At 42.2% G+C, this 15589-nt stretch overlaps 1 protein-coding gene across 2 annotated transcripts in view; it reads left to right on the top strand.

Annotated features, from left to right (window-relative positions):
- Positions 1–11668, top strand: part of shld2 (shieldin complex subunit 2) — a 102418-nt gene extending 90750 nt beyond the window's left edge. For both annotated transcript variants that reach the window (XM_043678720.1, XM_043678721.1), the window contains exons 7-9: positions 1321–1555; positions 6081–6196; positions 10672–11668. In XM_043678720.1, the coding sequence (XP_043534655.1) occupies positions 1321–1555; positions 6081–6196; positions 10672–10874 (554 nt within the window). In that variant the 3' untranslated portion in view covers positions 10875–11668. The remainder of the gene's footprint in view (positions 1–1320; positions 1556–6080; positions 6197–10671) is intronic.
- Positions 11669–15589: the final 3921 nt, after the last annotated feature.

The following is a 15589-nucleotide window of genomic DNA, read 5'->3' on the forward strand; positions in this document are numbered from 1 at the left end:
CTACTGCAAGTATATCCTTCCTGAAATACAAATACCTAAACTGCTATCAATATTCCAGATGTAATCTCAAAAAAGCCCCTAACAATTTTGCAGACTTCTTTCATCTTGTGCATCATACCCTTTGTAGTAAAAGCCAACATTCCACTTGCTTTCCAATTCTTTGCTCTACCTGTATGTTAACGCTTTGTGTTTCTACAGTGATAACATCAAAGTTTCTCTGACAATTAACACGCACAAGTTGTACACTTTATAAAAAGTTTTTTTTTATTCATATGGCTAAAGTGGCCCTTCTCACATTATGCTCCATCAACAAATGGACTTTATTGCTCATTTGTTTAACCTGTTTATCATTTTGCAATTTCTTTGTGGCCTCTTTGCAGCTTGTATTTCCACCTAGATTCGTACAGTTAACAAGAATTACTCTCCAGTCATAAATTTGGATTGTAACTAGTTGAGACCTAGCATTGATCCTTCCAGCATTACACAAATCACATGAAAATTCCCCATTTTTCCTTACTTTTTGTTTCCTATCTTGGAATTAATTCTGTCTCCATGATGATCTTATCACTCCCCAATCCAGGAACCTTTCAATATCAATCTTTTGTATGGTACCTAACTGAATGATTTTGAAAATCCTTGCATTTTACAATAACTGGTTCTCCTTTATCTACCCTACTAGAGTCATAGAGATGTACAGCACGGAAACAGACTCTTCGGTCCAACTTGTCCATGCCGACCAACTCCTGGCCCATATTCCCTCCAAACCCTTCCTATTCATATATCCATCCAGATGTATTTTTAATGTTGCAATTGTACCAGCGTCCACCACTTCCTCTGGCAGCTCATTCCACCTTCTGCGTGAAAAAGTTGCCCCTTAGGTCTCTTTTATATCTTTCCCCTCTCACCCTAAACCTATGCCCTCTCGTTCTGGACTCTCTCACCCCAGGGAAAAGACTTTGTCTATTTATCCTATCCATGCCCCTCCTGATTTTGTAAACCTCTACAAGGCACCCCTCAACCTCCGACGCTCCAGGGAAAACAGCCCTAGTCTATTCAACCTCTCCTTATAGCTCAAATCCTCCAACCCTGGCAACATCCTTATAAATCTTTTCTGAACCCTTTCACGTTTCACAATATTCTTCTGATAGGAAGGACTTATCAAACAGGATTTCCCTTTTGTAAAACCACATTGATTTGTTCTAACCATGCTATGCTTTTCTAATTATATTGTTAAGTATTTTTTAATTATCGATTCCAACATTTTCCTAGTGGTTGATTAGGGTTCCAAGCTAGTTAACTTCACTACTTCTCTCTTTACAGGAACTGTTCAATTAAAGACCCACATAGCAGCAATGCAGTGGCATATCCATTCCACCCATATCCCCTTGTTCAAAATTGATGCATTTACTCCAGTGGAGTCAGCCTTTGGCTCACTGATCCATTTTACATACTCCGGCTGTGGAAGCTGTGGCTCTGAATTGGGATTTGATGAAAATGGTATCTACCAGCAGTGCATTCCATGCCTACCAAAGAGCACTGTGAAAGTCTTTTACAGGTAAGAATTCTGACAAAAGTTCATTCCAAAGGTTTCCATCACGTTAGGACATAGTACCCATGGTAAAAGATAGTGTGTTGCAAGTCGCTACATTGGTGACGCAATAAGTTCAAAACCTACAAGAAGAAGCATAGAGTCATAGAGATAATAAGCATGGAAACAGGCCATTTGTTCCAACTTGTCCATGCCAACCAGATATCTTAAATAAATCCAATCCCATTTGCCAGCATTTGATCCATATCCCTCTAAACACTTCCTATTCATATACCCATCCAGATACTTTTTAAAAATTGTAATTGTACCAGCCTCCACTATCTCCTATGGTAGTTCATTCCATGTGTGAAAAGGTTGCCCCTTCAGTCCCTTTAAAGTCTTTCCCTTCTCACCCTAAACCTATGCCCTCTAGTTTTGGACTCCCCCATCCCAGGGAAAAGACCTTGTCTATTTACCTTATCCGTGTCCCACATGATTTTACAGGCCTCTATAAGACCATCCCTCAGCCTCCGACGGTCAGGGAAAATAGCCCCAGCCTATTCAGCCTTTCCCTGTAGCTCAAATACTCCAACCCTGGCAACATCCTTTTTTGAATCCTTTCAAGTTTCACAACATTTTAAATCTTTTCTGAATCCTTTCAAGTTTCACAACATTTTTCCTTTAGCAGGGAGAACAGAATTGCACACAGTATTCCAAAAGTGGCCTAACCAATTTCCTGTACAGCCACAACATGACCTGCCAACTCCTATAATCAGTGCTCTGACCAATAAAGGCAAGCATACTAAATGCCTTCTTCACTATGCTATCTACCTGCAACTCCACTTTGAAGAAACTATGAACCTGCACTTCAAGGTCTCTTTGTTCAGCAACACTCCTCAGGACCTTACTATTAAGTGTATAAGTCCTGCTCTGATTTGCCTTTCCAAAATGCAGCACTTCACATTTATCTAAATTAAACTCCATCTGCCACTCCTCAGCCCATTGGTCCATCTGTTCAAGATCTCGTTGTACTCTGAGGTCCACTACACCTCCAATTTTGTTGTCATCTACAAATTTACTAACCATATCGCCTATGTTTACATCCAAATCATTTGTAAAATTATAAAAAGCAGTGGACCCAGCACTGATCCTTGTGGCATACCACTGGTCACAGATCTCCAGTCTGAAAAGCAACCTTCCACCACCCCCTATCTCCCACCTATGAGCCAGTTCTGTATCCAAACAGCTGTTTCTCCCTCTATTCCGAGTGACCTAACTTTGCTAAGCAGTACAGATAATTGTGAACAATATGTATTGGGCAATCTAAAGCTAGAGACCATGAGGATAAACTAAAAATACACCCAGGAGGGATTTCTTTCCTCAGTATTGGGAATATGTAGCCCTTAAAAATACCAATATGAAGAAATCTGTAAGAAATCGGATAATTTCTGGGATTTCTTGAAATATTCTAAAAAAACGTAGTGTGTTACAGTTTACTGACAGTTTACGAAATATTAGCTGACATTATAGAGAGAAAGTAAGGAAGCTTTTAACAGAGATAAGAAGTGGTTATTTTGCTGGGCAAACTGGTTTAGGGGAGGCTTTGTTCTGAAGATTACCTATGGAAATTGAGGTTACTGGTTTTCCAGTGTTAAGGAATCTGATTATAGTCAAAGAGGATTTCTAACTGACTTTTATGTGGACTCAGATCTGACTTGAAAATCTCATCAGTTCTTCTGCTATTAGCTTTCCAAAGCCATTGACAAGAAATGGATGTTCTGTGAGAAATTTTCCCATTCTTTTAAGAGTGGACTCTTGATCCACCGTGTTTTTCCTTTTCATTTTTCATAAAACCTATATCATTTCAGCAGAGCTGAATCATCTTGCCGTTTTTGTGCATGTTGTGTTTGGGATTCATAGAATCAGACAGTACAAAAGATCCATTGAATCTGTACTGCCAAAGCTACAAAGTCAGAAGTCACACGACACCAAGTTATAGTCCAATAGGTTTATTTGAAATCACAAGCTTTCAGAACATTGTTCATTTGTCAAGTGAAGGCACAGTTCACCTGATGAAGGAGCAGCGCTCTGAAAGCTTGTGATTTCAAATAAACCTGTTGGACTATAACCTGGTGTCGTGTAACTTCTGACTTTGTCCACGCCAGTTCAACACTGGCACCTCCGCATCATTGCCAAAGCTACACTAAAGGGTTTAAGGGGTTTTAGCTTCATTATGCATAGAAGCTCAGTTATTACCAGTTTTGTCATTTACTATAAGCTTGCTTCCATAAATGAGTTTCTTTTGAGTTAACTATAGAGGCGTTGTGGACATTTATTCTGAATATAATACAAAAAAGAGAAACAAGAAACATTTCGATGACTGAATAAATATTTACGCTTTTGATACAATATGGTTATCAGAGCACTTGGGCTTGTTTACCAGAGCACTCCTTTCATTACAGTTGTGGGAATGTGAAATTTCCTACCGTGTAGAGTAGGATGAATAAGAGAGATAGTCTGAAGGAAAAGCAAGATAAATATTTGAAGAAAAACATCTCATGCAGGAGTCTTGTGTGGACTTGCATAAACACAGGCAAAGATCTCTGAGGCTAAATGGCCTGTGTATTTATTGTAATTTTTTTATAGTTCTATTCAACATGGCAACCAAAGTTCTTCATATTTCATCATTCTGTTTGCAAATGTGGTGAGATAACTGGACCAAAACTGAGTCTTTTGAAATTGTCCTGCCATAAATCCAGCAGATTTGTGGTGAATTTTCTGGAAATCCAGCCAATTACATCAGAATTCTACAGGGCCTTATGAGAACCAAAACGTCCACTGTCCTTCAATAGATCAGTGGTATTTGAAGAGATGGGCTTTTATAATGCCACAGGTTGCCATAGTCTAGGCATGGCCAGATTGACTTACAATTGCTGACCAGGATGCCTAGTGAAAGCCTGCCTGCTAGTCTGAAGGAACTGTTTGGGAATCTAGACCATTGAAACTTTGGCATATTCCACTGTAGTCATTCCCAGCCTCTTGATTCACATCCTCAGCCTCTTGATCCAGTAGGGTGATAACTTTAAAAATCAAATGAGTTCCCAATGACTGATTTAAAGGAATCACACAAGAAGATTTCAGTTTTAAGATATTCAAACAAAAAGTAATATCAACTAATCTTTACTCACAAGGCAATAAGAATATGAACTACAGAAAAGATTATCCTCATTAATGTCTGTAAATAACCAGTAACCTCGTGTGTATATATGAAGGGCTCCTGCCCGAAACGTCGATTTTCTTGCTGCTCAGATGCTGCCTGACCTGTTGTGCTTTTCCAGCAAAAGTCATAGAGGAGGTGGAGGGCATGGGTGATGTCCCGGACATAAATGGGGAGTTCCTGGACCAAGGAGACAGGGTGGAGTTGAAATATGAGGAGATGAGTTCAGTGGGGCAGGAGCAGGTCAACCGGGACAGTCAGATTTGTGGATTTTGGGTAAGAGGTAGAATCAGGCGGTGCAGGTTTGTGAAACTATGAGGTTGGAGGCTGTAGATAGAAGATCTCCTGAGGTTTGGGAGATGATGGTTTGATGATGAGAGGTGGTGTCATAGTTGACAAGGTGGTAGGAGGAAGTGTTAGTGAGTTGGTATCTGGCTTCGATACTACCACTGCGCGCCCCCCCCACCCCCCTCCTCTTGACTGTTGGTTTGATGGTGAGGTTGAGGTTGGAATGAGGAGAGTGGAGGGCTGCATGTTTGAGAGTGAGAGATTGGAGTGGGTGAGAGGGGTAGACAAGTTGAGGCGGTCAGTGTCATAACGGCAGTTGGAGATACAGTGGTCAAGGGAGGGTAAGTGCCAGCATAGGGTGTCCAAAAAGATGGAGTATGTTGGAGGTGGGCGAAAAGGTCTTCAGAGGGTGGGGGAGAGTCGCGATTGAAAAAGTAACCACGGAGGCAGAAGCAGCAGGAGAAAAGTTGAATGTTGCAACATGTGCAGAATTTGTTGACCCGGGCATGTAGTGGGATGAAGGTGAGACCTTTACTGAGGACTGATCGTTCATCCTGATTGAGGGGGAGGTCTGGGAGAAATGGTGAATACCCGGCAGGGCTTGGGTCTGGGGCTGTTCCCTTTCTCTCTGTACCTCTGTGCAACATCTCTAAAACAGATTTCATCACCTGTTATTCTCTTTCTCTCTGTTTCTCTCTGTATCTCTGTGCAAAGAAAGTGCTTCTGCTTTTGTTTTCAGATATTAAAATCTAATATATGCATTTTGGTCGCATTGACCTGGGTACCCAATTCCAGTGCCAACAAAACCGTATAATCATCCTGTCGGGCAAACACATAGCAGATCACATGCCTCTTCATTACACTACTTTCCCTCCAGTTAAAGATACACAGTCATCTTGTAAAACCACAAATTCATAGCTATCAGTACAGTGCACTTAGCCAGAAGAGATATCAGAAAATCCATGCACATTGCCAGTCAGTAAGAAGGAATGTATGCGATTGCTTGAACTGTCAACTTGACATTATGTTTTCTTTTTGTTCTTCCAGGCCCACAGTACTTGTGCTAACAGAACAAGATTCCCAGATTGATGTTCTTATCTCATCCAAACTCATGGAGAAGATATTTCTCAATATTCCTCCTGCTTCGCTGAGCAAACCCATAGGTAACCCAGCTTGTATCTTAGGTAAAGTGTATTATAAGGATGGCCAGTTAGTAGGAGGGAAGTGAAGAAGATAGACAGCTTTATTTCGGGAGGGAATTTGTGACCTTAAAACCTTGGTAGCTGAAGGCATGCCCAATCAGAAACATTTAAAATCAGAAATGTTCAAGATGAATTGGACAGGGTCAGATGTCTAGGAATGTTGAATAGCTAGCATATGTTGTACATTTAGGGAGAAGTGAAGCTGTGAAGGAATCTGGCAGGAAAAAGATCGCGAATTTGAGACATTACTTAGCAGGGAACCATGGTAGGTTTAAGGGGAGGTGACGGACTAGTAATATTATTGCTTGACAATTAAGCCAGGGAGGTCATGTTTTGGAAAATGGTGTGCAATTTTGGTCTCCCTCCTATAGGAAGGATGTTGTGAAATTTGAAAGGGTTCAGAAAAGATTTACAGGGTTGGAGTGTTTGAGCTGTAGGGAGAGGCTGTATAGCCTGGGGCTGTTTTCTCTGGAGGGTTGGAGGCTGAGGGATGGCCTTATAGAGGTTTATAAAATCATGAGGGGCATGGATAGGGTAAATAGACAAGATCTTTTCCCTGGGGTGGAGCAGTCCAGAACTAGAGGGCTGGTGGAGGCTGGTACAAATACAACATTTAAAAAGCATCCAGAATAGTGTATGAATCAGAAGGGTTTAGAGAGATATGGGCCGGGTGCTGGCCAGTGGGACGACATTAGGTTAGGATATCTGGTCGGCATGGATGAGTTGGACCGAAGGGTCTGTTTCCATACTGTACATCTCTATGACTATGTTCTGGGACCCAAGTTGGAATAATGCCACAACAGATGGCGGAATTTGAATTCAATAAAAAAAATTTGGAGTTAAGAATCTATTAATGCCCATGAAACTACTGTCGATTGTCAGAAAAACCTATCAGGCTCTCCAGTGCACTTCAGAAAAGGAAGTCTGCCATTGTCACCTAGTGTGGTCTACGTGTGAATCCAGACAATGTGACTGACTCTCAACTACCCTCTGAAATGGCCTAGAAAGCAGCTCAGTTGTACCAATCGTAACAAAGTCTCCTACAAAGAGGTGAACCGGATAGATAACCTGGCATCAACGCAGCCACTGGAAAAAACAACCCTGACCACTCTGCAAAGTCCTTACTAACGTCTGGGGCTAGTGCCAGAATTGGGAGCGCTGTCTTATAGGCTGGTCAAGTAACAGCCTAACATAATCAAACTCATGGAATCATAGCCTGCAGACAATGTCCCATACACCATCATCAGTGGTATGTAATCGGGAGGGAATTGTCCTGTGTGAGTCCTCAACATTGACTCTGGACCTCATGGAGTCCCATGCCTTCAGGTTAAACCTGTGCAAGGAAACCTCCTACTGATTCCATGTTACGAACCTCCCTTGGCTTATGAAACAATACTCCTCCCTGTTAAACAAAACTTGGAGGAAGCACGGATGCAAAATGTACTCTGGGTGGGGGAGTCCAATGTCCATGATCAAAAGTGGTTCGACGGCAACACTACTGATCTAACTCAGGTTCTCAAGGACATACTGCTAGAATGGGTTTGCAGCAGGCAGTGAGGGAGCCAACAAGAGGGAAAACATACTTGATCTAATCCTTACCAATCTGCATCTGTCCATGATAGCATTAGTTAGAGTGACCAACACACAGTCTTTGTCGAGAATTATATATGTAGTTGGGGTGATGCCCCTTTAAGAGACTCTCAAGTGGAGCTGGGGCCTCAGTCTAGACCCTGCTGTGAAGGTGTGAGAATCTAAAAATAAAGTGTTCCTGTTCACAGTTTTACCTGGCCTACCTGGTTTGGAATTCCTGCTTAAAGAGAAAGCAACCAATAACAAAGTCCCATTTTCACATTGGGAATAGCCTCCAGCCTGTTGTGTGGCACTTCACCGTGCTAAATGGGAAAGACTTCAAATAGATCTAGCAATTCAAGTCTGGGCATCCACAATTGTGCTCCACTATAATCTGCAACCTCATGCCCCGGCATATTCCCCGCTCAACCACTAAATCAAGCCAGGGATTAACCCTGGTTCAATGGAGAGTTCAGGAGTGCATACCAGGAGCAGCACCAGGCATACATGAAAGTAAGATGTCAACCTGGTGAAACTATTATATAGGACTACTTCTGTGCCAAACAGCATAAACAAAAAGTAATAGACAGAGCTAAGCAATCCCAAAACCAACAGGTCAGCAATCTTGTCACATTTAGTCATGAACGGTAGAGAACAATTTTATCAACTCTCTGGAGGAGGAGGCTCAACCTCAATGATGGAAGAGCATAGCACATCGGTGCAAAGGGTAAGGCTGAAGCATTCACAGCAGTCTTCAGTCAGAAGTGCTAACTGGATGACCCATCTTGGCCTCCTCCACTGGTCCCCAGCCATATGGATGCCAGTCTTCAGCCAATTCACTTCACTCCACAATTGGAGGCGCTGGATACTGCAAAGACTATGGGCCCTTACAATATTTTGGCAATAGTACTGAAGACTTGTGCTCTAGAACTTGCCGCTCCCCTAGCCAAACTGTTCCAGTACAGTTACAACACTGGTATCCACTTGAGAACATAGAAAATTGCCCAGGTATTTTTGTACACAAAAAAACAGGACAATTCCAACATATCAGTTAAGTGATGGAAGGTGTCATCAACAATACTGTCAAGGAGCACCTGCTCAGCAAAAACCTGCTCCATCACTGTTTAGACAGTTCGGGTCACTCAACTCCTGACGTCATTACAGCCTTGGCTCAAATATGGACAAAAGAGCTAATTCCAAAGATGAGGTGACAGTGACAGCCCTTGATATCAAGGCCACGTTTGACTGATTGTGGCATCAAAGAGCCCTTGCAAAACTGGAATCAATGGGAATCAAGGGGTAAACTCCCCACTGGTTGGAATCATACAAGGTGCACAGGACAATGGCTATGATTGGTGGAGGTCAGTCATCTCAGCTCCAGGACATCTCTGCAGGAGTTCCTCGGGGTAGTGTTCTAGGTGCTTAAAAGAGGAAACTGAAGCAGAGAGTTTTTGAGAGAGAATTGTAGAACTTGAGGTCCAGACAACTGAAGGCGAGGCCATTAATACTGGGATGATTAAAATTGGGGATTCTTAAAAATGAGCAGTCATGCAGTCATACAGGATGGAAACAGACCCTTTAGTCCAACTCATCTACGCCAACCATGTTCCCAAACTAAACTAGTCACATTTGCCTGCGTTTGGCCCATATCCCTCCAAACTTGCCATATTCATGTACTGTACTTATCTAAATATCTTTTAAATGTGGTAATTGTACCTACATCCACCACTTCCTCTGGCAGTTCATTCCATACACGAACATTTGTTTTGTGAAAAAGGTTGCCCCTCATATAAAAATATGCCCCCTAGTTTTGAACTACCCCACTCTGGGGAAAATATTTTTTCTTTGCTTTTCATCCTACTTTCCAGTGAAAAAATTCCCAGCATATCCAGCCTTTGTATATAACTCAAACCCTCCATTCCCGGCAACATCCTAGTAAATCTTATCTGTAAGTGGATAGCTCAGAGAGTTTTGGGACTAGGAGGTTGTAGAGACAGGGATAGAGGAGAGCATGAGGGGTTTGAAAAGGGTAAGAATTTTAAATCTGAGTTGTACAAGTGGGATCCAGCATAGCTATTTGAATACAGGGATGATTGATGAATGGGGTATTGTGAGAGTAAGCATACAGTCTGCAGAATTTTGAATGACATTAAGTTTGCAGAGTGGAATGTAGGGTCCAACATGAAATGTCTCACCTCGTCAAATCTAAAGGTAATAGAGGACGAGGGTTTCCTCAACAAATGAACTGCAATAGAGCAGATTCTATCAATGTTGTGGTGTTGGAAGTAGGCAATATTATTGATAACACAGATATAAAATTGAAAGCTGATATTGTGTCTAAGTATGAGACCAGTGTTACTTGGAAATAGGAAATCAACAGTGTCCAGTGACATTCTAATTCAAACAAAATTCATTCCTCTAAATTTTCTAATATCATTGATCCGATTTTTAAAGCTCAAAGACATCAATTGGATCCATCACCCAGTGGTCTAAAACCTAAACAGGTTCAAGTCAAGCCAGGATAAGCAAGCTCCATCACTGAGACCTCTGGACAATGAACTTCTTACGAACGTGTGAAGCAATGCTGCATCTCTTCTCCAGATTTAGTAACAGACTAATCATTTTAAACATAGCAAATGAGGAGACAGTTGCTTGGCGTCATGGATTTGCATTCACTAAATAATTAAAATGTGACCATAGTCATCAGTGGTGTTATAAGTAAGATTATTTGTTGTTCCAGAGTTGGGTCAGCAGAGCTGCTGCATTTAAGTTCTTGTTCTGTTCCACAATAGAAATCCATATAAAAATTAGCAGTGTCTAGATGACTCTGAGATTAATCACAAAAATGATGTATTTGTGTGTTGCAGGTCCATCTGATAACGTGACATATGGGATGGTGGTAGCAGATTTGTGCTGTTCATTGTTTGCAGACCCTACTGACTGTTACACACTGACTTTGCAAAGCCAGTTTCATCTGGATGAAAACAGCATCGCCATGAATCAGGAATTCTATTTGTTGGATTTCTGCCCTGACCATTACCCTCTAAGCTTGTTAGAAACTGAAAGGTGAATTTATCAATCCCAAGACTCCCAGGTGTGGTTGGGCTGCTATGTAACAGGTGATGTTGTTATAGGGGAATGCTATTTATTACTTTTCATTTCAAGGCATGGACATCATTAGCAAAGGCAGCATTTATCTCTCACCCATAGTTTCTCTTGCACAGGTGTTGGTGGCCTTCAAATTCTACAATTCGAGATGAAGGTACTCCTACAGTACAAATTGAGAACTTTGTAACTTGAAGAGAATCTTGGAAGTGATGGTTTTTCCATGCATATCCTGTCATTTTCCATGTAGGTTGTGGAGCTCACAGGTTCTGGAATTGGCAGCTTACCCTCTGCAACCTATAGATTGTGCATGCACTATGTGATGACAAGTGGATCCTGATAACAAAGAGAGTAAATGCTACAACTCTACAGGTTTGAGAAAGGTTCCAAGCTTGACGCTGAATCTACCCTTAATGCTTGAGATCTCAGAACATAAAAGGGTGTCTCATCTCTCCCAGATTTCTATAATTGCGGAGATGTCACCGTGTGGGAGTGCTGATGACACTGTGGACAGCTAACCTGCTGCATTTTCTCAGGGTAAGAGCAGACATGCTCCCAACATTATCGCTTTGTCAGCCAGCCCAAAATTTTCCGTCCATGCCAAGATGTTGCAGTCTAAAGCTGGGTCATCATGCCCAGAGCTCTCAATGGCAGGCAAGGGCACCTTGTAATTGGTACAAAGCGAATGCATAAAGGTGCATAGTTCATTTTTGTTTTTACGGTTGGATATATTCTTTGATAAAGATTTTATATAAAGGCTTTTGCTGTTGATTTTTATTTTTGGATTGTGGCTAAGGAAACCTATGATTGGACTTCTAATGGATGTGCAGCATTTGAAAATCCATAACAATCAGGAGAAGTTGTCTCAGTGCCTCTATGCTTCCCATTGCCATTGTAACAGAGGATGATGGCCCTCCTCTGCGTTACTGTGTCCATCAGAACCTCCAGTTCCCAGTTGACAAAGCAAGATGACATTTTCCCCTTCTCTGCCATTTGCAGAAAAAAAAGTCAGTCACCATGCAGGGCAGCTCCAAACTGACAGTGCTTCTCCAGGTGCACTTCATGGCTCATGCATCACGGATAATGGTCAGTTCTGGGATATTCTGGCATTTCCAGAAAAAGTTCTTCTGGTGTGACAAGTGATACAATTAGGCTAGCATTACACTACAGGGGTGTCATAGGGGTGAGGTAGCTAGTTAATGAGATGAGTTCAGAATAATATGGCAAGGAATCTCTTTAATCGTTGCAGTGAGAAACCCTTCAATGAAACAGCCAAAGTAGAAGAAGATTCAGCCCATGGAAACGACAGCTCTCTAGCATGGCAATTCAAAATAGGAAAGATGGTATAACTATTTTCAGAAAGAAACTTATCAGGCATTACTATGTTTTCAGTGAGTTTGTTTGCTTAGATGCTGCTATTAAATATATATTATCCCATTGCACTTTGTTCCATCAAAGTCGAATTCATAAAAAATTGATGTGGAGGAGCCAGTGTTGGACTAGGGTGGACAAAGTTAAAAATCACACAACACCAGGTTATAGACCAACAGCTTTAGTTAGGAGAAAGTGAGGACTGCAGATGCTGGAGACCAGAGTTGAAAAATGTGGTGCTGGAAAAACACAGCAGGCCAGCCAACATCCGAGGAGCAGGAGAATCAGGCAAAAGCTGGGCATATGATTCCTGAAGTAGGGCTTAAGCCCGAAAAGTCAATTCTCCTGCTCCTCAGATGCTGCCTGCCTGCTGTGTTTTTCCAGCACCACATTTTTCAACAGGTTTAGTTGGCAGCTCTAGCTTTTGGAGCGCTGCTCTTCAGGTAGCTGTGGGACAGATCATAAGACACAGAATTCATAGCATTTCAAATGATACATTGAACAAACCTTCCAAAGATACACAAAGCCAACACACCAGGACATCCCATCATATCAGGCAGTGGGACCCTGTGTGAGAACCTCTCTGGCTATGTCGAGAGCATTTTGAAACCCATTATACAGGGGACCCCAGCTTCTGTCACAAAACTACAGATTTCTTTCAAAAACTCAGCACCCAAGGACTAGTCAAACCGGGAACATTCCTCATCAAAATGGGTGTTTCTGCACTCGGCATCAGCGTCACCCACAATGACAGCATCACTACAACAGCCTCAATACTCAATACCAACAACTGCCAATCTCCAAGCACCATCCTATAACTTCATTCTCGACAACAACATTTTCACATTTGACAACCGGTTCTTCATCCAGACACACACAACAACCATGGGGACCAAAGTTGCACCCGAATATGCCAACATTTTCATGCACAAGTTCAAACAAGACTTTTTTGCTACACAGGACCGCCAACACTACACACCAGATATATTGACAAACTTTTCTTCCTCTGGGCCCATGGTGAAGAGTCACTGAAACAACTACACAGTGATATCAACAAGTTCCGTTCCACCATCAGACTTATCATGGACTACTGTTGAGTATCTGTCTCATTCGTGGACACACACATCTCCATTAAGAACCAGACACCTCAGTTCCTCAGTCTACCACAAACCCACGGATAACCTCATGATGCTACACTTCTCTAGCTTCCACCCTAAAAATATTAAAACAGCCATACCCTATGGACAAGCCCTACACATACACAGGATCTGTTCAGATGTGGAGGAATGCAACAGACAGAAGGTGCTCAAGGATGCCCTCATAAGAACAAAGTACAATGCTCAACTCATCAATCACCAGTTCCGATGTGCCACGGCAAGAAACTAAAATGACCTCCTCAGGAGACAGACACAGGATGCAACCGATAGGGTACCCTTCACTGTGCAGTACTTCCCAGGAGCAGAGAATGTTCTTCGCAGCCTGCAACATATTTTCGATGAGGATGAACACCTTGCCAAAACCTTCCCTACGCTTCCACTTTTCACTTTTAAACAACCGCCAAACCTTAAGCAGACCATTGTTCGCAGCAAACTGCCCAGCCTTCAGGACGACATTGACCACAACACCGTACAATCCTGTCATGGCAACCACAAAGACATATCAGAGCGTCGACATGGATACCATCATTACATGTGAGGACACCACGTACATGTACGCAGCAGGTACTCATGTGACTCGGCCAACATTGTCTATTTCATAGCCTGCAGGCAACAATGCCACGAGGCATGGTACATTGGCGAGACCAAGCAGACGCTACAACAACGGATGAATGGACACCGCGCAACAATCACCAGACGGGTGTTTCCTCCCAGTCGGAGAACACTCCAGCAGTCAGAGTCATTTGACCTGGGATCTTCAGGTGACCATCCTCCAAGGTGGACTTCGGGACAGGCAACAGCACAGAGTGGCCGAGCAGAGGTACCCATGAGGATGGCCTACACCGGGACCTTGGGTTCATGTCACACTACAGGTGACCCCACTGCACCATACACTCTCTCACACACAGACACACACAACTACATACTCATGTAGACCCTCTGTCATACACGTGCTGTCTCATACATGCACACACCCTCTCACAGGCTTATACTCCATCACACTCACACATGCACTTTACCAAGCATGCACACACGCAAACACATGCTCTCTCATGCACACTCACACTTATGTGCTCTCTCTCTCTCTCTCTCTGTCATACACACACACACGCACATATAAGTCCACAGGGTAATTTGTGTTTGCAGAATTATATTTACAGATATATTCTATTTACTCAAAAAGTGCACAATCTGCAGGCAGTGTATGTAATATTTTATAAATTCTTATTTTGGAAATGGAACCAGTTTGACTCAAGATTTGAAGACAGACAGCTTTAATGCATTGTCTGGGCTGAGCTGTCACATATTTTTATAAAACCTTAAGTTATGTCGAGAATGTGATTTAAAAGAAGTCCTGAGATTTACATATTAATGAACTGAAACATCCAACCATTCTAAAAGGTGAAAGACTTAACAGTAACTTAGGTTTCTTCAATATGTCATTTCAGTTGCATGACACTGTAACCTTTTGACATAAATTCTGTGTCTTAATATCCTGTCCCACAGCTACCTGATAAAGAAGCAGTGCCCCAAAAGCTCGTGCTTCCAAATAAACTTGTTGTGTGATTTTGAACTTCATAAGAAATTGACCTCATATCTACCACATGTCAAGATGATTTGGAGATGCCGGTGTTGGACTGGGGTGTACAAAGTTAAAAATCACACAACACCAGGTTACAGTCCAACAGGTTTAATTGGAAGCACACGAGAAAGCTAGTGTGCTTCCAATTAAACCTGTTGGACTATAACCTGTTATGTGATTTTAAACATGTCATGATGACAGTGTTCCCAGCCAGATGTAATTGCATAATTCTCCAGCCAGTCAAACCTGGAGGTGCCAGTGGTTATTGGGGTTGATTTTACTTCCATAATTTGTACATGGCACTAAACACATGCTATGGGGCAAATAACCTAATGCTGCAATTAAGTAAATAGTTAGTTAGGAAAAGTTAAGCTAATAAATAGCTGGTCTGACTCGTGATTTGCTATGAAAGTGATCCCTAAGTAACCTCACCCCACAACTACATTTCCCTAACGCACAACACCCCCTCCATTGCCCCGGAACCCAAACCCCTCTTCCCCTTTTGCTGAGCAAGATCTTTTTCCCCACTCAAACCCAAAGCACCTCCTTTAGGGGCATCAAACCCGAAAC

The sequence above is a fragment of the Chiloscyllium plagiosum genome, chromosome 38, assembly GCF_004010195.1.
Source record: "Chiloscyllium plagiosum isolate BGI_BamShark_2017 chromosome 38, ASM401019v2, whole genome shotgun sequence".
Taxonomy (NCBI): Eukaryota; Metazoa; Chordata; class Chondrichthyes; order Orectolobiformes; family Hemiscylliidae; genus Chiloscyllium; species Chiloscyllium plagiosum.